The sequence below is a fragment of the Cinclus cinclus genome, chromosome 11 (genome assembly GCF_963662255.1).
Source record: "Cinclus cinclus chromosome 11, bCinCin1.1, whole genome shotgun sequence".
NCBI classification, from domain to species: Eukaryota; Metazoa; Chordata; class Aves; order Passeriformes; family Cinclidae; genus Cinclus; species Cinclus cinclus.
The window spans coordinates 6,214,872-6,238,901 of NC_085056.1; the positions used below are offsets into that span (position 1 = coordinate 6,214,872).

Sequence of the window (24,030 nt, forward strand, 5' to 3'; positions counted from 1 at the left end):
TAGAGTTCTACATGAGCAATTGTAGCTTTGGACAGATTTTTATCCACAGGCCTTGACTAGCAGGATATTTATTTAATATACGTAACAATGGTATCCCATCTTTTCTTCTGATTCAGAGATTTTATTCATTTAAATCACTAGTAGAATTAAAATACTTCATCATAAGATGTTCTGCACTATAAACTAATAAGCAAAGTAATGTGCACATAAACAAGGTCTTAAAATATTCAAAGTGCTGAAATCCGGTTGGACATTAAAATCTCATTTCACTGAGTACTTTTAAATAACAACCAAGTTTTGAGAGTCAGGCAGGGATTAACTGGGCGTCCAAATTGATAGCTGCCCAAGTGTGAAATAAAGAGTGACAACAGCAATAAATAACTACAAATAACCTACAGACTCAACAGCAATTTACACTCAATAGAAGCAACTTTCCCTTCTTACAGCAACCCCACAGTGACAGCACATGGTATGACAGGGATCACAGCTGAGACTACACAAGTGCACCTGTGTGACCTGAAAATAGGAGATATTTAACCGAATTACAGCAGTCTGACAAACAAATGCTGTCCACCTGTGTGCACACCTAACTCATTGTAAAACACTTTTAAAAGTCTTACACCAAACTAATCTTATCCCAGCTAAAATGCATATTGGTTATGAGGTTTAAAGTAAATTCCCAGAACACACAGAAGTATCACACATATTGAGCATGCAATTAAAGGCAACAACACTGTAACACCTCTTCAGGTCCCATTTATTTTCAGACACATTGGGCAAGATTTTCAGACAGTAAATATATATTCATGTTATGTCATTAAACTGAACCAGTCCAGTTTCACAAGAGTTCAGAAACAGACCTGTTGAACTGCCTGGGTCACAATTATGCTCAGTTAACACCTTGTTACCTCACAGGTTCGTTACTTTCACCAAGTGATTCCTTCCTGAAAGAGCTTTTGAAGTCGAAGGAAATATACAGGCAATTGATCTAAGAAAAACAAACACCTAGAGAGAAATTGCAGTGTTTACAAAGTGTGGATAAACTAAAGCGTTCTGTGCAGTGTTTTTTACAGCAGAACTTGGGAGGAGGCGAACTCACCACGGGTAAGATTGCACCATACTTTTGCACCTCTTTGTGGAAGGGAATAACTCTTGTAGCTTTAAACAGAGGGAAGGGGACCCCAAGAGGGGAATGGCTACAGAAACCGAGAGGAGAGTGTATAAACATATATTCCAGTGAGCTAGGTCATCCTGCGGCACGCTCCCTTGGTATCCTGGGAGAGTGGAACGGTGTCCAGGGCTGAAGGTGCTAAATGCGATTCTTTATCTCTTGCCCAAGGCGTACTGAAGAGCTGAGGAACAGCGTACACAGCTTTTAACTTCCATCGGACCTGTTTATTCTCTGTTCCCACAAAGAAGAAAACTGGCCGACCTGCAGTATTGTGCAAGGCTTAACCAGAACGCATAAAGATGGCCCAGGGAGCCCTGAGGCGCACCCGAACAGCTCCGGGACGGCTCCAGCACCATTCCCCCGCAGGGGAGGCAGTGGCTGTCAGAGCTCCGGAGGCCAGCCCAGCCCAGCCCAGCCCAGCCCAGCCCAGCCGGGCAGCGCGCCCAGAACCCCGCGACACCCGCACCCCGGTGCCGTGAGGGGCGGCTCCTGCCCCGCGCTCAGCGCGCTCCCGGCGGGCTCGCCCCGCTGCCGCCCTTACTTGGCGTAGTAAAGCCAGCCGTCCTTGGTGGTGCGCTCCTCCCAGCCCGGCGGCAGCTCCTCCTCGCTGTCCGTGTCCTCCAGCCCCGCGTACTTGAGCGCGGCCATGGGCTCGGCGCGGACCCTCTCGGCCGGCGCGGCCCCGCTTCCGCCCGGCCCCGCGGCACCATGGGAGATGTAGTTCCCGCGGCACCATGGGAGATGTAGTTCCCGCGGCACCATGGGAGATGTAGTTCCCGGGACGCTGCGGGGCGGACACCGCAAGGCACCCCGGCACAGGGGTGGAAGGGTTTAGGCCGCTCTGCTCACCTTAGTGAGACACATCCGGAGCGCGATGTGCAGTTCTGGGATCTTCAGTATACAAGGGAGACAAGGAGCTGCCGGAGGCCACAGAGGTGATGAGGGGTCTGGAGAGCCTCATATGAGGGGAGACTGCGGGAGCTGGGCATGTTTACTCTGCACAGGAGAAGACTGAGAGGGAATCTCATTAATGTATATTAATATCTCAAAGGTCAGTGCCAAGAGGATGGTGCAAGGCTCTTTTCTGTGGTGCCCAGCAGTGGGACAAGGAGCAATGGCCATAAACCAAAACACAAGTTCCACTTCAACACGACAAATAAGTTCTTTACATGGAGGGGCCAGAGCTCTGGAACAGCTGCCTAGGGAGGTTGTGGATTCTTCCTCTCTGGAGATATTCAAAACAAACCTGGACACCTGTTCCTGTGCCACCTGATCCAGGTGACTCTGCCTTGGAACAGGGATTGGACTGCATGATCTCCAAAGTCTCTTTCCCATCTGAGAAGTCCTGTGATTTTCAGGGTATTAGGTGCTTCCAGCCCTCTCTTTTCAGAGGAGTGAATACAGCAAGACCCTGGGAAGCAATGGGAAATGAACTGTTGCTTAACCTTTTTGCCCTTAGCTGTCACCACCTCATCTCGAGGACGAGACTCTTCCTCATCAGCCAGGGAGCCTTGTTGAGGAAGGCCTGGCTGGAGAGAAGTACCTGCCTGTGCTAACACCCACCTGGGCCCTTGCTGGTTGCTTCACCTGCTGGGAGGCACAAGCACAGTGACCTTTGCCAAGCCTGGCTCACCTGGTGACACAACACAGTCAGCTGCAAAGGCTGAAGCACTCAGTGGGTTGGCAGTAACCTGCAGTAACTCTGTCCTGGCAGCTGAAGCCCTCTCCCCTGTGCAGCTGTGACAGATGGAGGGGGAATCGTGTCACCATTGCTCAGCTGCTCCTGATTCCCGGACCTGTGTGCTGCCATATTCCTACCTGTTTGCATAATCAAACCAAACAGCCATCGGTTGTAACAGCATTGCTGTTCTTCGGTGGGGTGTTTAAAAAAAAAAAAAAAAAAAAGCAAGGCAAAGGCGGCGCCGGGCATAGGCTGTGAGCACTTCAAAACGCACCAGGTGGCAGTGCAGCCTCACAGATGCACCGCAGGCTCCGACCCTCTAAGTCCAATTTTCATGCACTATTTGAGACAGTGACCTATATCGTTCCCTCACTCCCCAGTAATGGCATCCATATCTGGCCAGAAAAAGCAGCCTGACTTTTTTTTTCTGCCCTGCTGCTCCCGTTGATTTGCAGGTTCCCTCGAGGGATTACACGTACTAAATTATCTCCTCCTGCTAGAAATAAAAATGCATGCATCATCAACAGCCTGTTCTCATGCGAGTATTACTGGCAGTATTAAAAAAAGCTGTGACTGTGCTTTCTTGGGTAAACATATGGGAAGGGAAGCTTCAGTGGCATACTTGCTTTTGGTCCAAGAAGAGGTAACTGAATGGTGAGATGGGACAGGTCCCAAGAAAACAGATTATTTAGGCTCATATCTGAAGTACAGAAAGAGTTTTAATCTAGCAGTAGTGCTGTAGAGATATGGAGTTGTTAGTTTTCTTTCTGTTGCAGTCTGTCAGCACTCAGCATCCAGCGCTCTGTGAATTGCATTCAGTGGGAATGTGGAAATCATTTGTCTGACATCCTATCCCAGCCATCTGTACAGCATAAAGTTTGCATTATGCCCTAGATGAATACAGCAGCATTTCTGCATTTCAGTGATAAGGGTGTGTGCAGTGTACCCCATCCCACCCAGGCAGGCTCACCCTGACCAGCAGACCCAAACCAGCCAAGAAAGTCTCCTGGGCTCCCTGCCCACACCTCAGCTCAGCCTTGGCTGTTTCTATTCGCTCCCCACGTATCCAGGCTTTCTCTGCCTACCCCAGGCAACCATAAGTGTGGACTGCATAGCCACACTGTCTCCATGCTTTGGCTCTGGGCCCCCTTGCAGGGACTGGGGCCAGTCTGGAATGACCCAGCACAAGGCAGATACTGACACACACAAGCAGGGACAAGGACTAGGTTGTAGGGAGAGGATTCTTCCCAGGTAGGACTTCATGCGCTTGGAAAGAGCTATGGCCTGGGGCACTCAGACATTGATGGGGAGAAAAACAGAGGTCCTGGCAGTGGACAGGGAAGCTGAGCCTCTCGAAGACCCTCTCATCCCCAGAGTTGTGCAACCACATATCTTCTCTTCCCCTTGGATCACACCCCTTGGATCCAACCTCACTGGGCTACAAATGGCAGCTTTCCAGCCTCCATCCACTCTTTACATATAGGGCAGCCTGCCTATGGCTACCCAAAGCCCAAGCACCCCACAGCTTTCCCCCATGTGCACCCTGGGGTCCTGGCCTCTCTTCCGTGGGCATCACTGGTGGGGTTGGTGGCCGAAGTGTTTCCCCCTTGTCCTCCGTGCCTGCCATGTCTCTGCAGGCAGGTCCCAGGTGGGCTCAGACCCATTTCTCTGCAGCATGTTGTAAAGAGCACAGCAGGTTCTTAACATCTTTATTAGTTAGTTGGTTTATTTCCAACACAGTAACTCCTCTCTACAGCAACAGGTTAGTTAAATCCGGTTTACATATTGCTGTCTCATGAGTGCTGCGGCCTCCATGCCGCTGTGACAAAATCAGGCTGCACTCAGACAGGAAAATGTGTTAAATTCCGCTGTGACTGGGGAAAAAAAAAGGAAAACCAACAAAAATCAAAAGAACAAACCACCAGGGAAAACCAAACCAACCAACCAACAAAACCAAGGTGAGGAACTGAAGGCGAGCACAGCCACACCACCTCCAGGGAAACCACACGGCACTGTTTGGACAAGAATGCAAGAAGGAGTGAACCCAAAAAGGTCAGGGATTGGGCAAACCCTTATATATATATTATATATAGGTATTTATATATATATATCATCTGGAAGGACACGCTGAGAAAACAAGAGATCGCAGCGGTATCTACCGTAAAAAGGAGCTACGTAGCTTTCAGAGTCACACCAAGAAGGAAGCACACAGCAGAACAAAGTGGGGGACAAAGAGGGACACTGGCATTTTGGGGTGGCCTTTTACTATGGGAGGGTTTGGGTGGGGCATAGGTCTCAGGGCCAAAAGCCCTCATACACCTGCTGGGAGCCCCAGGACCTCTGTGCCCTTCACTGGGGAGCAGGGATGGGATCTGAGGGTAGAATGATTTTGTGGGGCTGGGTGGGACCTGCTTCCTGCGGGCTGGTTCTTCTCGCCCAGGGGGTGGCACCTGATGGGGTCCCTGCTCAGGTCCCCCATGCACCACCTACAGAGACCTGAGCACCCATCCAGAGCCAGGGCCATCCTTACCTGTGCCTCAAAGCGGGCACAGGAGGGGCTGGGCACTGCTGCTCTGGCAGCAGAGGCTGGGTGGCCACCAGTGGAGTTATGGGATGACAGGGGCTCCATGCCGAGTGCAAGAGGCAAGAGCCACCTGGAGTTGGTGGCCAGATGGGGCCCCACGGCCCGGGGGGAGCCAAGCCCTTGAGAGACACCCTGCTCAGTGTGCAGGCAAAACGCTGGAGGTGGGGGATATGGATTTGGGGAGCCACGGTGGATCTGGCCAGCCGTGTGGGCATAGCCAGACCATGGAGTGCTTCCCACATTCCATAGGTCACCCCACACTGCCAGCACTTTGCAGTGAGGCACGCTGCAGGGCAGAGGGTGTTGAGGGCTCCCCAGCATGGCGGGGGGAGTGTCTCATCTTATTGCTAATGGCTCCTCGGTGATGACACCCACAGGTTGTGGCAAAACTTGAGGTGGGATTTGCTGTGTGACATCCCCTAAAACAGTGGCCTCTGGACCCTGGCAGACTCAGCCCCAGAGCTGGGAGTGGAACTCCAGTGTAAGTGTGGCAGTGGCCAAGCCAGCCCATTCCCCCCTCCCCAGTGCATTTTTGGTGGCAGGCAGTAATTGTCCTTCTTTCACTAAGGAACAAAGGAAGTGCCACCACCAGTGAGGGCATGGGCAGAGGCAGGGGGATACTCATGCCACCCTCCTGCCCTTATAGCTTCTGGAGTAGGGCTGATCCCTCTTCACTTGCCCCTGGGCAGCCCTCAGGGGACAGTCTGGGATGTGATTTCCCATGAGGCTCAGCCAGCTCTGGGGTAGCAAGTCCTGGGTGTGCTGGGGGATCCTGTGCTAGCTCTCCCTAGAGAGACCCATCAGGGAGAAATGAAAACTGCATCCCTAGGAACAGACCAGTGACCTCCCAGTAAGTGCTGCTCCCTGTTCCTGTCTTCTGTTTGGTCAGCCACCAGTTAAACCTGGGAGACCAACCTACCTCCTGTGTCCTCTCCACATGCTGTCCCATCCCATCATCCCATCCCAACATCCTGTCCCCATCTCACCACCCTGACCCTGCTACCCCATCCTGGCCCTGTCCCCCTGCCACCCACCCTCCTAAGCCGGGGCCAAGCCGATGCTAGGGAGGGTGAGGACTGATGCAGAACCATGTGTGACTGCTGGACGAAGCCCCTCTCCTTCTCCTGTACCAGACAAGGGGATGAGGCCAACGGCAAAGAAGACAAATTGACCCCGAAGAAGCGAGGGCCCTGGTGGAGGATGTCCACGGGGCGGGTGGGTGCTGGCGGGATGCTGACGGATGGGAGATGGCTCTGAAGATGTCGGCGGCGGCGGGCGTGGACCTCAGCACGATACCTCCATGGTGTGGTTGATCTGCCCCATGGCCTCGGTGCTCTCCGAGTGGGTGCAGGCACGTGGGCGGGTGCCATCCACGGAGCTGGCGCTGGTGAGGGAGGCCGTGCGGGAGCGTGCCAGGCGGGTCATGCTGGCAGATGGCACTGCACGGGCACAGAGACACGGCCGGGGTGCTCAGATCCTCTGAACACCTGAGGGACCCGAGCCAACATTGCCACCAACCCTGCTCCCCGATGCAACTGAGCCTGGGCACAAGCTTGCAGCAAGCGGTGCTGTGCAAACGTAAGCAGCTCCAGGCTGGTAAGGGACAGCAGGGCAGGGGTGCTCTGGGGCAGGCTGAACACCAGGCTCACTCCTGGGCATGCAACCTCTGGGCATCAGGCAGTGGCGACCCCTGATGACCACGCTCCAGGAAAGGAGTGAGCTGGGATCAGAGCTCCCCTGGTTGCCCAGGGTGTGCAGGGAAGGTGACACCCTCCCCCAGCCAGGATGGCCGGTGGGCACAGCTCCTGGTGCACCTGGAGGAGGGCACAGTGGACACACTGCCAAGACTGTGCCTGCAGGGAGGGACAATTCTCCAAATGACATTTCTCAGCCCCCAGCCCTGGCTCAGGATGCCATCTCAGACAAAGCAGAGCGAGGCAGTGGGCATCCAGCTGGGAAGGGCCAGTCCTGCACCCAGGCTGCTCCCTTAGGTGCCCAGGCAGCTCGAGGGCACAGGCCAGGCAGGCTCCATGCAGCAGCGGGCACTGAGCAGTACCTGTGCCTCCACTCAGCCTGCGATCCTTCAGGTGGGTGACTGGCAGGGGCAGGAGAAGGGCAGGGAGGGCAAAGAGAGAGTGTCAGCCTTGTTGGCTGCTCTGCTGGGCCAGGAGCCCCTGCCCAGCCCACGTGTGCCTGCACACGGAGCTGTCCCTGTGCACACAGTCTGCACACACACACACACACACACACACACACGTGCAACAGACCTGCAAACACACATACGTGCATGTGGACTTTGCAAGCATGCACACACAGGTATAAACACACACACAACACACACGTGGTCATAAACTGTGCACACACACATGCACAGACTTCTGCATGTGGGCTCTGTTTGTCTTTGTTGCACACACACAGCTGCTGCTCGTGCATGCCCGCACACACACACACGCACACCTACACAAGGAGCCTGACACACACATATGTGCAAAAGACCCCTTGTACACACATCTGTTTGCTCACAGAGCCTGTACACCCCACGGCCCTGCAGACACACAGACGGACCTGCAGCAGGTCAGCACACGTGCACACACACACATGGGCACACACAGACCCACACCAGACCCACACCCAGCCCCAGCACTCACTGTAGCCCATGCCTTGCAGGAAATATTTGAAGGCTTCGGTCAGCTTGCCTGGCTGTAGGGAGAGAGCAGGGTGACCTGAGCTGAGCTGAGGCAGCACTGAGGCTGAGACCCCCGATCAGCCCTGAGCAGCTTCTGGCAACCACAGTGTAAGACCCCTGTGACCTCATCAGCCCATCCCCAACTAGCCGAGGACAGCACCAGTGCATGTCTCAGGGCCCAGTATGCCCAGGTAACTGGGGAAATAGTGAGGGCTCACCTGTGTGACCTGGGGCAGCCCACCAGAGTCAGCCATCTGCAAAGAGAAGGTCCTGCTTAGTTTGGGAGGGTTCCTGTACTGCCCACCATCCCCCAGTACCCACTGGCAGGATGCCACTGCTGGGGTCACCCCGCTCTCCCCATACAGGCCCAGCTCCAAGGGCCATGATGGACCTGGAACGGGAAGAAGGGGACACCCTGCAGCTCTGGGGCAGAAGGCAATGGGGCAGTTCATAGGCAGCAGGGACTTCCCTGCTGCCCCTTGCCAGCAGCCTACCTTCAGGAATGTGGTATTGGTGGGATCCAGCTTGGAGTTACACTCCACCTGCGGGCAGAAGAGATTATATTAGCACCCTAGGAAGCCAGCAGCCAGGCAGAAGTTGTCCACATGTACCACCACTGGCCCATGGCATTCCAGCTGGCAAATCCCACTCCAGCCAGGAGCAAACAGAGCACTAGGGGAGCAGGAGCACCATCGCCTGCCATGAGACAGAGGGGACTTTCCTCCTATCAGTCTGGGCAAGAGTGGGGACTGGAACGGAGGTGAGGAGACTGGTGAGGCATTCTGTGTCACACCTGTGTGAACACACACAAGTGTGCCAGCAGCTGTGTGGGTGCACGTGGCCGAGCAGGGAGTGTTCCCTGTGTGCCGACACACCCGAGCGCGCACAGTGTGAGCACATCTGGGCATATGAAGGAGGGGAAGTCTCCAGGTGTGGCAACCACCCGCAGCTGCATGTGCACAGGTGCCCACACGAGCAGGGGGGTCCACACACGAGCACGCTCCCAGCCCCAGGAGCTGCCGTGCTTCTGAGCAGGCAGGGAACACGTGTGTGCCTGTGCGTGGGCACCGCCCGCCTGCCACCCTGCAGGCACTGCCCCATCACTCACCACCCCCTCCTCAGCAGGCGCATTGTCTCCGACCACCAGCATCACGGGGCAGCTGGAAGTGAGAGGAGAAAGGGGCCTGGTCAGGGTTTGGTCTGAGTGAATTCCACTGCCCCCAGACCCCTCTGTGACTTGCTGGTGTGACTCTTACCGCAGCGTCTTGGCATTGGGAACAGTCCCAGGCCGGTTGATGTCCAGGTCCCTGCGGCTGATGGAGGAGAAAGGCCAGTGTGAGCTCATGTGCAGGTGCCACCAGCAATGCCATAGCACAACAATCAGCCCACTGCCAGCCCCAAGAAGCCACACCCAGCCCCACTGCTCCGGAACCTTGTGCATGGGGGATGCCATGGCCTAAGCAGAGCCCATGCCACAGAATGCAGCACCCAGCAGAGTGGCAGGGCTCCCAACCCCCTGCATGCATGGGACAGCATCTCTGCCCACTTTCCGAGGCCTGTGCCAGCGCCCAGTGCAAGAGGAGACGTGGGAATGTGTATCCATAGTGGTGGGCTCTGGGACATGGCAAGGCTCTACATCAGGTACCACCAATCCCATATCCCCAGCCAGCAGTAGCAGACAATTTTGCACTGCTGCCTGCATGCACTGGAGGGTGATGACAGCACCCAACAGGGGTCTGGGTTCCCACAGTGACCTCAGAGCCACCCACCAGCACTGCAGCCCCTCACCCTAGCACAGACAGGACACAGCCCAGCAGCGGGGCTGCCTGGAGCACTCACCCATTGTACATGTTGAGGAAGAGCTGGAGGTTGAACTGGTTCACCACACTGCCGATCTGCTGCCGGTAACTCTGCACCAGCTCCGTGTTGTTCATCAGCTCTTCCTGTGCCAGCAGGGGATGAAGATCAGGCCAGGTGCTGGGGACACACCCTGCTCCCCCAGACCTGCCCATGCCATGCCAGCCAGCACTGATGAGGAGGAGGATGCTGGGCAATGAAGCTGGGCAGCACACCCAGCCAGGACATGGGCACGAGTTACACGCTCATCAGGGTTAAGCCTCAGACTAGGCAGGGCTTGACTGACCACAACTCTGCACATGGGTCAGGTCCAGTGGCACTGTGGCACCTGGCAGGGCACAGCCCAGGTGACCCGGCTGGGATGCTGGGCCAGGGGCTGGTGGCAGGGGCCCAGAGGATGCACAGCCCTTACCTGGCTGAACAGGTGGGACAGAACAATGTCCGGCAGTGTGCTGGTGAGGCCAGAGAGCTGTGGAGGGAGCACAGGGAGTTACTGCACTGCCAGGGCTGCCTCCAGCAGCTTCCTCCAGGAAGCCACTGGGACTGGGAGGAGGGGTTGGGGCCCTGCCCACCTTGGCAGCTGCCCAGTCAATCCAGCCTTTGCCGTTGGGGTCGATGTTCATAAGGACCAGCCCTTCAACCAGGTCAGGGAAGATGAGCTGCAGTGAGCAAGAGGGGAAAGGCTCAGAGGGGAGGGGAGGGGAGATGTGCCCTGGGCAGACCCCCACTAGAGCCACTGCAAAGGCATTGCATAGAGCTGATGTGATGCTGTCCTGGGAGCAATGGGGGACTTGTGGCAAGACTGCCCAGCCACTGTGGCCTTGGCACTGCTGTCCTGGGCCCCCCAACCCTCCAGGAGCCTTTGCAGCAACAGAGACTGCCTGGAGGTATCAGCTCCTGCTCTTCACCGTGCCCTGGATTAACAGCAGGTACAAGCAACTCAAGGCCAGCCCATCCCAGCCCCAGGCTCACCGCAAACTTGGCCAGCACGTAGGCTCCTGCCCCAACACCGATTCCAATCACATACTTGAACCTGGAAATATGGAGGGGTCCATATGAGGGGACAGACACATTCCCTGCGACACCCCTCCACCCACAGTAAGAAGACTTGCAGGATGCCAGCTTACAGGGACAATTCCCCCAGCCCCAAATCCTTGTCCATCTGTCCATCTCCCTGCCCAGGATCCCCAGCCAGCAGCACTGGAAGAGAGGCTGACTCACCCGAAATGCTGCACCACGCTGGGTAACATGGCAGCCAGCTGGTCCATGGATGGATACTGGTACCTGTGGCACAGGGAGGCACAGGATAGTGGTTATGGAACCTGTTCAGAGCAGAGTGTCTGGGACAGGGCAACTGGGCTGCTTGAAATGGGCAGTGAAATGCCACCCACCTGCAAACCACCCTATTGCCCACCCTGGACCAGTCATCTGCCATAGGCTTTGGCAGTTTGGAAGGACCCACAGGCAGGGCACAACTGCCAGGCAGCAACAACCCAAGGGGCAGGGACATGACATCCCAGCAGGTACAGTGAGCCCCTGTAGCTGGCACCTACCCCTGAGGGAACTGTGAGGCTCCTGCCTGCTGTCCTGGCGCATCCACGTGGCACACCACAAAGTGCTTAGTGATCTCCTGCATGTCCTCGTAGTTGAAGAAGGTGTTGAAACAAAGCTTGTCTGTCAAAGGGCAGGTGGGTATCAGAGACCAAACACCCCAACACTGGGGCCTGGTGGGCCAGGGAGCATGGACAGAAGCTGACCACCCTCCCACTGCCCTTCAGCCACAAGGTGACATGCCATCAAAACCAACCCATCCCCTCCCTTCCAGGCTCCTTTTCCTCACAGCAGAGATCACAGCTACTGTTAGCAAGGGCTGCATGCCTACAGACACAACCAGCAGAACGAGGAGTTTGGGGTGACCTCACTGGGGAGCCTCAGAAGGATGGGACTGAGGAGTGCAGAGCCCGGGACTGCAAGACCACCCAGTGGGCAGCAGGATTAGCAGCCTGGGGTATTAGCCCTATCCAAAATCCCCAGAAGGGGCTCAAGCAAACACAGGATTTGAGGAACATCTGCAAATCTCCCTGCTTGGAAAGAGTCAAAGAAAGATCCCCAGTGCCGTCATGGACAAGACCCCACCATTGCAGTGGGATACAGACACTGCCGGGGGTTGGAGGGATCCTGTCCCTTGGCATCAGTGCTGGGACATCCCTCCCAAAACACGGGGTGAGGCAGGCTGTAAGGCCCATTGCAGCCAGCATGATGTGCAGCTGAACAGCCAGAGCTGCTGCAATGGTGACACAGCTCATGTAGCATGTCAGTGACTCAGCCTCAGCCGCCAGCAGAGCGGGAGATGCTTCTCCCCACTCACAGGGAACTGGGCATCCTGGCTCAGCTGGAGGGCACAGCCCAGGACTGGCTCTGGGGTGCAAGTCCAGGGCTGCAGGCTGACAGAAAGTGCAGCATCTCCACATCAGAGCCCCAGCTCAGGGTCCCTCCTTCCCTGCTATTCCCAGTCTCTTTTGTCCCCCACTGTGCCCTGCTGCCAGCTGGGTCCATGCTCTGAATACCAACAGGCTGGCAGCAGCAGTGAGGACCAGCCCAGCACCCCCCATGTCCCATCCCTGCCTGGTGTAGGCAGGCAGGCAGCCAGCACCGGGCTGGCCAAGCACTCCTGGCAGTGCCTGGCCTGGGCTTTGTTTCCAGCTGAGCATCCAAACTCCCCCGGTGCTTTCAGATGCCTAGGGGGACCCCATGCAGCCATGGGTGGAGGCAAAGGAGCTGAGCCAGAGGCAATGTCCTGGCACCCATGGAGCCTCAGGCTCAGCCCTGCCTGCCCTGCAGCCCCAGCCCAGGAGCAGCACTCACGGTTGAGGCCCACATCATGGTAGGTCAGGATGGCCGGGCGGTTCCCCTTGGGAGAGCCCCGGATGACCACGTGCAGCAGCCCGTAGGGGGTCTCAATGTCGTGTTCCTGGGGAAGAGGAGAGATGGGGTGATGCCCGCCTGCCCTAAAACATCCTTTCATCCTCTCCTGCCCTGCCATCACACCCTTCACTGCTGCTTCCCCAGATGGCTGGGTCCTGAGGGAAGACATAGGAAAGAGGAGCAGCTGTCCCAGGAAAAACAGGGAAGGGAAGGGAAGGGAAGGGAAGGGAAGGGAAGGGAAGGGAAGGGAAGGGAAGGGAAGGGAAGGGAAGGGAAGGGAAGGGAAGGGAAGGGAAGGGAAGGGAAGGGAAGGGAAGGGAAGGGAAGGGAAGGGAAGGGAAGGGAAGGGAAGGGAAGGGAAGGGAAGGGAAGGGAAGGGAAGGGAAGGGAAGGGAAGGGAAGGGAAGGGAAGGGAAGGGAAGGGAAGGGAAGGGAAGGGAAGGGAAGGGAAGGGAAGGGAAGGGAAGGGAAGGGAAGGGAAGATTTTGGATAGGATCATGGGTGGTATCAAGGGATGAATCCAAGAGAGTTTGAGAGAGAAGGATAATAGGATGGGAAAGGTGGAGGGAAAGGGGATCTTCAAGGGCTTGAGACTGAGAAATTTTTGATAACAGGGTAGGGGTTCACAGCATGGCCCAGTTGGGTGCAGATTCAATGCACAAACAGGCAGAGGTCAGACCCTGGACAGCACTCCAGGAAATGCTGCAACCTGGTCTCAAAATTACAGCTGAAGTAACTTTAAAACCCCTGGTCTGAAATGGCAGTGCCCCCACACAGAGACAAAAACTACCCTGTGCCTCAGCTTCCCTGCCTAGGAGGGCTCCTCTCCTTCCACATCCTGACCCTTTCTTCCAGCCAGCACAGGAGACTGAGCCCAGATGCTCTCTAAGGACAAGGGACCAGAGGTCCCCTCCAGATGCCCATGCCTGCCAGTCCAGCATCATGTGCTGAGCAGGGCAGGGCAGGAGATGATGGCAGGGTGCCCAAGCATCACGGTCCTCACTGCTGGCACTGGCAGCCCCATGGCTGGGCTGGTGGGAGGGGAGCAGGTACGTGGATGCTCACGCGGGTTCCACGCCACCAAGGACTCTGAAGGACAAAGGCCTGGCTGGGAGGAACCGCCTGGGGACAGGGTCTCCTCACTGCAGTGCCTCCCCTCACTGAGACCTGCTGTCCCTGGGGGAACACTGGCCAAAAGCAGATCTAGGGCTCTGTAGAGACACCTCTTGGCTTCCAAGGGCACCATGACACCAGCCCTTATCCCCAGCTGTCCCTCCACCCCCTGCAGCTGCATCAGGCAGAAGTCCATGAGCAGTGACATCCCTCTGCAACAACAGATTGGGACACTGAGGCAGAGGAAGGGCCTGGCCCAAGGTCACAGAGCAGGAGGCACACATGTGGTCTGGTCCTGGGCACAGGGCTGCCTCCTTGCCATCACCATCCCCATGGTCCCCATCGCAGCCCCAACAGCTCAACTTTCAATCCTACCCCAAAATCACCTGCCCACCGTAGCAGATCCATCCTCAGCACTGCTCCTTCCTGCCCCCCACTCTCCACCAAGTCAGGCACCTCCTGCCCGTGGTGCAGCCTCTGCAGCACCGCTGGGTACCACAGCCCTGCCCTTTGCCGCAGGGATGCTCGCTGAGGGAAGAGGCTTGGGATGCAGGAGGTGCAAGGGATGCAGGCAGCAAGGAGAGAGGGGCACAGACAACCCAGAGCCCCAGCAAGGAGGGGCATGGGGGTCTCAGCACCCATAGGTGTCTGACAGAGCCCATCCACGTCCAGGCTACCTGCTCACCGCTGCAGTGCTCCCACCTCACTCAGCCCCTCTGCACCAGCCTGTTGCCATCGGGTGTTGCCATCACGGCAGAGGTTGAAAAGCAACTGAGGGGCTGCTTCAAAACAGCCAGAGATGCTCTCCCTCTGCAGCTCAGGGGGTGGGAAAGGGTCAGCGTGCCCCCACCAGCACACAGCCCCAGCACGGGCCACAGCTGTTCACCCTCAGTCTCGGCACAGCATCTCTGCCGGGCTCGGGGAGGACACGCTCAAGGACAATGCGTCCCCAAAACCTGCAGCACATCAGGGATGCGGCAGCAGGGCTGGGAGAAGGAAGAGCTCCCCAGCAGTGGGTTCTCCCTGCCCCAATGCCTGCCTGACCCACGCCGAGCCCTGCTGGGTGCAGAGGCCCAGCCTGGGCAAGCAGGAGAGACGCTGGGGCAAAACACCAGGGGAGGGAGGGCAGGGAGCACGGGCACGGCGGTACCTACCCCATCCCAGCACTCCGGCATGGCGAGGAACGGGGAGGACGAGGATGCTCAGGCAGGGTGAGCCAAGCTGGAGGTGCCGGTGTGGGGCACAGTAAAGCAGCGGCGGGGCGAAGCGGAGCTCTGCGCTGGCTCAGCCCCTCGCCTGGATTTATAGCGGAGCCCCAGCCCTGCGCTAAGCCCTCCCTCGCCCTTCCCCCTCGGCAGGTTTGGCCTCCATTGCAGGCGAGCGCCGCGATGGAGCCAGCACTCAGCCATTGGCTGCCGCGGGAATTATTCATGCTCCAATTGGCCCCAAATACCCTTGTTTATGAAGAAAAAACGCCTGGCACCGAGCGGTACCTTCTCCATCTTCCCTCTTTGGGCAGACGGAGACAGGCGGGGTGTCTGGACTCGCATCTCCCGGTGCCCACTGCACACACCTGGCTCCAGCCCCACGGAACACAGCGAGCCTCGGCTGAGACCGCAGAGCCGAGGCCAAGGCCCTGCAGCGATGCCCAGCACACACACGGCCACAGATGGACACGGGCACACCCCACAAAACAGGAGAAGGACACGGCAGGCGTGCTCCGCCACGCGCACAGGACCACACGTGTACATGCACAGGAACACGTACCAACACACACACACACACGGGCCAGGCAAAACCATGGCTGGCAGTGGAAAAACTGGAAAAATTAATACCACACCCACACCAAAGTACCTGCATCCCCACAGAATGTTTGTGGCACATCCCCCAGGCCAGGCCTTGTGTGTGTCAGAACGTGTTCCTGTACATGTATGTCGTGGTCATGTGCATACCAGGAGCACACCTGCTGCATCCTCCTCCTGTGTGCTCAGCATGGATGCCACGGCCATCACTAATGTTCATGGATGCATAGCCAGCTGCACACCTGCAGACCCCTGTACACCTGTGCACAGAGGGGCACACACATGTGCACATGTAAACACTGCCCTGACACCTGTGTCACCTCACCCAGCAGCACACTCATCCCAGCTGCTGTGGGATGACGGCACACAGGGGATGTACAGGCTTTAGCCCTGACCTGGGCATCACCAGTGGAAGGCAAATAAAGCAGGAGGAGGGACAATCCAGCAGCTCCAAGGGGTTGGATCGTGTCCCTGGACTGACATTTGCTGAATGCATACACACACACACATGAATATTCCCATGTGCACATGTGTGCAGGCAGACGATTTCTTCCCTGATTCCAATGAGGCCTCCTGCCACCACAGCCCCAAAACCCCCCAGCAGTGTGTGGGTGCCCTCCCCCTGCAGCCTGCCTGCCCCTGCTGAGCCCAGACACAAATCTGACAATGACCAGCACAAATCTGGAGAATCGTGGATGGAGAAGGAGTCCCACAGTCCCTTCAATGCCTTCAGAAACTCACTGAAAGCCATGTCCTACAAACAAGTCAGGGCTGCACAGCCAGAAGGTCTGGATGTGGGAGAAAGGACAGACAGACCAGAAAGATGATATTCACACTGCCTCCACCAGAGAGGCTTTACTCTGCACTGCTTTGTCCCGTGGGGAGCTCAGACCCAGGCCTGGAAAGAGACACGTCTGTGAATGAAGGACCATGTGTGATGGGGAAGCCCAGCTCCCAGGTGGTTCCTGGCACTCAAGGTGCCATTTATGCTTTCCCCAGCCCTGCTGCCTCTATAGCCAAAGACCAGAACAGCCACAGTCCCCTGGGGAAAAAACAAGAGATGTGGAGGGACAAGAAAAAACAGAAAGTGATTAATAGAAGACAGAAGGGGTGGAAGAGCCAAGGTGAAGGCAAAAGGGCTTCAGGGAGATGGGAGGGCTGAGCAAGGCTGACTTTGCTTGAATAGCATCAAATGGGACTGCCACTGCTTTGGCTACTAGCCCATTTGCCTGGCAGATGGCCCAGACCTCCTGGAGGATCCAGGGTACCCAGGTCCCAGGGCACCTGCCCCCAGCTCTCCTACACCTTGGCTTATGTCCCAAGGGCTTTGCTTTGGCTGGTGGCAGAAGTGGGGGCTCCCCAGTTCCCCCCCCTCAGCCAGGCCTGACCATCCCATCAGTGACTGGCTGGAGGGAGGAGCAGACAGACAGTGAAGAATTAAGGTGGAGGCTGGACTGGATTATCCCAAGGAGGTGAGCCTAGAAAATTGGGTAAGATCTCCCCAGAGAATGGCAGACAGCCCCCAGCCTTTGCACTGCACCAACTTGCAAATGTCAGAGTGGAGAAAAGTAGGGGGTTGCCCTGGCATAGACCAGGAAACTCAGCCCATCCCTACCCTGAGGCTCTTGGAGGGGCACCAAGAGGACACGGGGTCTGGCTGTCTTGGGAAAAGCTGCCTTGATCATTGCCCAGTTCCTTTTTTAGGTCCCGAGGGCATGGAGGTGCATCCCTGTGGCATTTGCTGTCCAGAACTGCTCCACTTGGGCATCACTAGGGACACAGTTCAGTGCCACCGTGGGCCAACCTCTGAAATACACAACGATTGTCCTGGGAGGGTCACTGCTCTTTAATATCCCCTGAGTGCCAACCAAGCCCTGCCCCAGCACAGCTGAGCGAGAGCCATACTGGCACCTCTGGTGCTACTGAGAGCTCTGGGCAGCCTGGCACTGCCACCTCCCTCCCCTCCTCGCCTCCCTCTTCCTCGTCTCTCTCACTCTGGTGACACCAGGAGGTTTGGTTTCCCCTCCAGTGGCCAACAGAAGCCCTGAGCAAGCAGGGCAAGGAGCAGCACAGCCCTGCAGACCCTGCTACTCCCAGCCCTAGCACCTCACAAACTTTGGAGCTGCTGGGGAGGGCACCATTTTAATGATTTTATGGCTTTTGCGAGAGCCACCAGATATGTCCCACTCTGTGAACCACAGCAGCCACCACTCAGCACCCTGCCAAAGGCATTGCTCCCTTATCAGCTGCACCCTCCCAGCCAGATGGGGGACAGACACTGAGTGGGCCAGCCCCAGAATCTGGGCCCTGATAAAACAGGGACCTGTGCTCTCCTGCCCTTATCCCAGGATGAATGAAATCCACATTTATTTTGTCCTTACAGGTGCTGTTGTTTCAGTGCTGTACGTGCAAGGGCTCAGCCATCACCACCCAAGCCCACACTCCCCGTGGTCCCACTGCTGGCAAAGTGGCAGCACAGAACCTGAAGTCAATCACTGGTGTCCCTTGGCAGGGGAACACTTTGGGAGAGGGAGAGGCAGCAAGCCCCCAGCCCCACTACCCTCCCTCCCCCGCTACCTGGTCCCCACAGAGGGAGCCTGGTGCAGGATGAGCCTGGGCAGAGGTATGAGAGTGATGCAGACCAACGTGGGAGCCAGGCATGAGCTGAGCTCCCATGAGTCCCAGAGCTGAATCCTGAAGCTCCTCTGGAGAGCAGAAATGGAGGTACAAGATAGGCAAGTGGCAGCCAAGGGAGCAGAGGGGCCCTGTTCTCCAAGAGTGGTGGGTGGTATGACGGGCAATGCCCCAGCCGTCCAAAAGAGAAAGAGGCTTTCAAACATCCTTATGTAAGCAGGGAGCTGGCATTGCCTGGGAAACCATTGCCATGGAAATGGTAGAGGGGCTGGAAAAGCAGCTCAGCCTTCCTGAGAAGAAATTGCCTGTTTTCAAGGTTTTGTCCCCAGCCCATGGCCAAGTGCCCATCAGCCACATCTGAGCGCCAGCACAGAGATGCCTGGCAGCATCCCCCCATCCCTTCCTGACAAGGACCATGATGGATGTGCAACCCCATGCACAGGCACTGACCAGACACTGCATCCCCACGAAAAAGGGAAAGCAACACCCCTGAGTCCACTCAGTGCCTCACAGCCTTCCCCAGGCACAGGCTGCTGTCCCATGTGAAACCCGGGAGTGGGCAGCACTTCCCATGGCTGGTCCTACCTTCCAGTCTGTGTCCACAGTGGAGAGGAAGACATCCGAGTTCTCCTGGGATGAGAAGGAGCCATTAGGGACAAAGACACCCCTCACTTTTGCAGCACCCTCCCACTCAGCTTGCAAAACCCCCTGACACCACAGGCACCCACTCCCTGAGGCTGCAGGGACACACTGTGCACACACACACACACACACACACCTCCACAACAGCTGCACACAGGTGTGTGTGTTGCCTGCAGGTGCACACACACAGGTGTGTGTTAGCATGATGTGCAACCTCTGCACACACATCCATCATCTCACCAAACCTAAACCTGTGCTCAGCCACGCGGGCTCATCACCACCAGCACACACACACTGAGGATCACAAATGTCCATCCAAAACCAGCACACACAGAATAACACACACATGCCCAGAACCAGCACACAACCCCCCTCCCAAGCTCCTGTGTCCTGGTGCCCCACATGCAGGAGCCAGAGCCAGCACGGTCACCAAACTCACCAGCTCAGTGTCCTGTCCCCGCAGCAGCGGCTTCTCCTCGGTGAAGCGCAGTTCGTGCAGCCCTGCCATGGTCATCTCCTGCAGCAGCAGCCCTGCCCAGGGCAAGGGAGATGTCAGGGCAGGTCCTGTCTCAGCCCTCTTTGTCTCAGCCCTCCAGAGACCCAGGGGTCTCCCCCCCATAGGGATGGGACCCAAATCAGCTTCACTCCACCAATCTACTATGGGGACTTGGTGCTTCAGCTTGTCCAGGGGCTGAAGTGAGCCCCTCTGCTGGGAGCTGGCAGCAGGCACAGAGCAGACAGTGCCTAGATGAGCTTCCATCTCTTACCCAGGTAGAGTTCTCTCAGTTAAGGACAAACCTATGTCTAGGGCATGATCTTGGGCAAACCAAGGAACCAACCTCATCTGTCCATGCTGGTCACCTCAGTAAGCACCAGAGCATGAACATCCAAATTCCCATCCCAGCTTTCAGCATCAGTCAAAGATAGAAAATCCAATTTTTGGCCAGTTTTAGTCTGCAGATAGGTATGGATGGGACAGAGGGAGATCTCCCTGCACAGGCAGAGTGAGGGGTGACATTTCTCAGCCATGCTGGGAAGCAGAGGTATATTCCAAGCAGAAAGAGAACAGAGAGACAGCCTGAAGTTTGTATAGCAATGATGGAAGAAATCCAAATGTGAAACCTTTGCTTCTAAAGTCTTCTCCTTGTCCGTGGATCAGGTGCTGGCCAGTTGGTGCCTCAGCCCCACGACTTGGAGGGACACGCTTCTCCATGGAGCTGCCACTCAGCAGCGGTGTGAGACTGGGTGCTGCTGACCCCAACCAACACTGCCATCTCCAAAAACACCCCCAGCACAAGCCCAGCTCAGAGAGCAAAAGAGAGCAAGGAGATCAGCAGCTGGCTACACACAGAAGGTGAAAGACATGGGGAGACAGGAAACAATCCAGACTCTCCTGTGTTTAAATGGGATGGGTAACCAGTAAATCCCAGTGCCAGGGGATTATCCAGACCTCAGGCATTGCCTTTGCAGCCTCTCTTTTCACCCTTTCCGCAAGACCAAGCCTTGGGACAAGTTGTTCCTTCTCCAAATGGGCCAGCACTGATCCCACGTCCCCTCAGCTGTCTCCCCCCTTGCAATCTCCCTGTACATAAAGGGGATGGTTTGGGCTGTACGAGCACCCCAGCAGACACAGACCCACTCCATCCGCACAGCCTCGGCTGAGCCTGCTTCACATTTTGTCCGCCTCCAAACCTAGATCTGTCCAGGCTGACGATGTGGAAAGGCCAAGAAATGCCACAAATATTGCAAGGCCACCAGGAATACAGGTGCTGATCATAAACTCCTCTCCAAAGTCAGGTTTTGCTCCTCTGGCCGGGTTTTCCATTCAAATCTCAAGCAGGCTGTGCCACCTGCCTGCTTTCTGCAGACACAGCATTTTGCCTTGCTCCTTGGGAGCCATCCAACAATCCAGAACTGTTTGGAGGGAGAAACACCACTGCGAAGCCTCTCAAGATTCCCAGGGCACCCAGCACCAGGAGTCTCTGTGTCACTCCCTGTCCAGAGGGTCCCACCAGGCTGGGGGATGTCAAGAGGTGCCATCAGCCCCATGGTGAGGCACAAGTGAAGGGCACACTGCCCAGGCTGGGCTGCTGCTGGAGACATGGCTGTGTGCACAAGGACAGCCCTGGGCTGCAGCCTGCCAGCACAGCCGAGCCAACACAGCCTGCAGAGCCACCACCCCAGCAACCCCACAACCCTGGGGGAGAAAAACAGGAGAAAAATCAGCCTCAAAAAACAGGAGAAAAATCAGCCTCACCGATAGCTGGGTCTGGAAGAGAGCAGGAGCGTCCCACGCTGAGCACACCAACCCACTGTGTGGCCAGGGCCCCAGGGTGGCTGGGAACAGCACTTAGTGTATGGTGAATGCCTTTAATAATTACAGCCTGCAGCTAATATGGGAGGGAGGGTGGCTGAGCCATGAGGAAAGGCCCTGTGACCTTGTTTGTGCGGTGGGGGGAAAGCTGGCTCAGGGGAGATGAGCAGAGCCCTGCACCAACCAGCATCCACAGCATGGGGTGGACAGTCTCCTAAAGCGGTGCTGAGTATGGGAACAGAGGAGGGATCAGTAAATCAGGGATCAGTAAGCAGGGTCACAGCCATGCTACCACCTTCCCTGGGTGCTCTGCTTCCCATGCTACCCCACAGGAACCCTAGTCCTTGCTCCTGGCAGAGTAGCTGTGGGGCTGTGGACAGTCTCACTCAGCCCCACCGGGCCACAGCTCCAGGTTTCCCAGCCAAAACAACTTGGCTTCCATCTTACCCCGGGCTAATGTGCCCAGCAAAAGCCCTTTTCCTTAGAGCTCACTCCAGTGCTCCCCAGCAAACACCCATTCCCAGACTACCACCCCAAACACACTCACCTCTGCTACCATTCTGTCTTCCCAGTGTGGTGCCACAGTTTCCTATGCACAGCCAGGACATGTCTCTTCCCATTCCCAAACCCAGCAGGACATAAGTACTCTGTCTGTGACTAGTGCTCTGCCCCACCAGGGCCCTGGCACTGTGTATATAGATGGGGACAGGAACAGCTACATTGGATTACCTTCCCCAGGGATCTGCAGCTCACTACTGGTTAACTGGAGGAGAACCAGCTACTATTATTAGTATTATTAATTTTTTTATTATTATTATTACTATCAATCATGATCACAACAAGGCTGTGAGCTCCATTTCACATTTGGCTGCATGTTTGGTCACAGGGCAGGGATTCCTCAGATGTTGCCTCAGTCTCACAGGAGTGCCCACGCTGAGGACCTGCGTGCTGCCCTGGCACGGAGGTGGTGCCCACAGGATGTTGGCTCGGATACCTCGGGCTGACTGAGCGGTGTGCAACAAACAGGCAGACAAATCAGGAGAAGTGAGGGCTGGCCCCTGCCAGGTACTCAAGCCAAGACAGCCTTCAGTGAGGCTGGAAAAGGGAGGAAGGGAACTCGCAGCTCAGTCTGAGCCACGGCCGTGTGCCCACAGCATTGCTCCCCGAGCAGGACCAATGGGGGAGCATGATGGGGGGAAGGAAAACCCCAGAGTGACACAGCCTGGGCCACATCCTGCTCCACCGGTGCAGGAGGAACACTCACAGCTTTCTCTGAACCTGTGAGGGACACAGGTCTGCCCCCCAGCAGCCCCCACAAACCAGCCTAACAGCGTGGTCCAGCTGAGGGGTGCAGGACCGGACAGCCACACCGGGGGACACGGTGCCACTGATGGGCTGAGCAGCCCAGGGTCCGGGGTTGGCGGTGGCAGCAGGGGGCTCTGTGGGGGCTCTGTGGGGGCTCAGGCTGTCTCGCAGTGGCTGTTGCTAAGAGCAGCCTCCTTCGCAGCCCAGCGCATTCGTCGGGGCAGCGGGCAGACTCCCAGGGGAGGCTGGCTGAGGAGCCGGGAGGCACCGCAGGGATGCTCCAGCAATCCCCCATCCCCCGGCTGTCTGCTGGGCGGCCCCCTCTGCCAGGGGGCTGCCGACTCCGTTCCCCCTTCCCACAGCACCCCTGTGCTGGGCTTTCCTCGCCGCAGCAAGGCATCACCTCCCGGACCCCGAAAAGGACCCGAGCCGGCAGCCCACACCTGCGGGAGCAGAGGCAGGCGGCGCAGGGGGTGAGGGGCAGCTCCATCTCCGAGGCAGGGGCTGAAGGCTCTCGCCACCCCCGGCCCCATCACCCCATGGCCCCTGCTCGTTTGACACCCCCCGTTCCGGCACGGGCGGCCGGGCCGTACCTGTCAGGAGCTCGATCTTGTGCCGGAGCACCTTCATGCCGGGGCTGCGAGGGGGCGGCTGCGGCCCCGGTGCGGGGGGCGAGCGGAGCCGGTGCCGATTCGGGTGCCGGTGCCGGGTGCCGATGGCGGTGCCGGTGCCGGTGCCCGTGCGAGGTGCGGGGGGCGGCGCAGGGGCTGGGCTGGGCACGGCCCCGCCGGCCGGATCCTCCTCCCCTCGCCGGGGCCGGAGGGGAGGGACGGGGCCGGGATGGGGAACGGGGGCACCAGGAGAACAGCGGTGCTGAGGGAGGCGGGAGAGAACGGGAAATGGAGACTGGAGGGGTCACACGGAGCATGCAGCGCTGGGGGCTGCGGGGGTTGCACGGGGGGTGGAGGCTGCCGAGGGCACACATCACCCTGCAGGGAACCAGGTAGGTCCCAGGGTGGGATCGTGATGGCCAGTAGGTCCAACAGGTCCCTGTGGTCATGGAGTCCCAGAAGCAGGGGACAATGGGACCCCTCGGGACCCCCAGGTATGGACCATGCACAAAGGGTCTGGATCTCGCTGAGAGCAGGGGAAGGTGATAATCGAGGTGCTCAGGGAGGATCCGGGACAAGAGGGGACCTGTGCACAACAATACCTGGAATACAGCCATTGGTGGCCAAGGGCTGTAGGGAGTCCTGGAGAGTGGAGCCATGAAGGACAAAGCTTGGGAGTATCCAGGAACATGAACACGGATGACA

At 57.3% G+C, this 24,030-nt stretch overlaps 2 protein-coding genes across 5 annotated transcripts in view; both read right to left on the reverse strand.

The window, feature by feature from the left end:
• The window catches only part of WWOX (WW domain containing oxidoreductase), a 478,554-nt gene extending 476,712 nt beyond the window's left edge, over positions 1–1,842 (reverse strand). Inside the window, exon 1 of the mRNA XM_062499918.1 lies at positions 1,713–1,842. Within this exon, the coding sequence (XP_062355902.1) occupies positions 1,713–1,819 (107 nt within the window). The 5' untranslated portion in view covers positions 1,820–1,842. The remainder of the gene's footprint in view (positions 1–1,712) is intronic.
• A 4,692-nt stretch (positions 1,843–6,534) lies between these two features.
• NDRG4 (NDRG family member 4) lies at positions 6,535–23,344 on the reverse strand. 4 transcript variants are annotated; one of them, XM_062500326.1, is made up of 17 exons: positions 23,308–23,344; positions 19,535–19,626; positions 19,039–19,083; positions 12,845–12,950; positions 11,533–11,653; positions 11,201–11,263; positions 10,952–11,012; positions 10,552–10,638; positions 10,392–10,448; positions 9,962–10,065; positions 9,379–9,435; positions 9,231–9,282; positions 8,617–8,664; positions 8,341–8,376; positions 8,085–8,136; positions 7,493–7,531; positions 6,535–6,875 (listed from the first exon to the last, which is right to left on the reverse strand). In XM_062500326.1, the coding sequence occupies exons 1-17, from the start codon at positions 23,342–23,344 to the stop codon at positions 6,721–6,723; spliced, it is 1,212 nt and encodes a 403-aa protein (XP_062356310.1). In that variant the 3' UTR covers positions 6,535–6,720. The 4 variants fall into 4 exon arrangements, with proteins under 4 accessions (XP_062356310.1, XP_062356311.1, XP_062356312.1 ...); XM_062500327.1 differs by lacking the exon at positions 7,493–7,531; XM_062500328.1 differs by lacking the exons at positions 19,039–19,083; positions 19,535–19,626; positions 23,308–23,344 and adding an exon at positions 15,172–15,192.
• Positions 23,345–24,030: the final 686 nt, after the last annotated feature.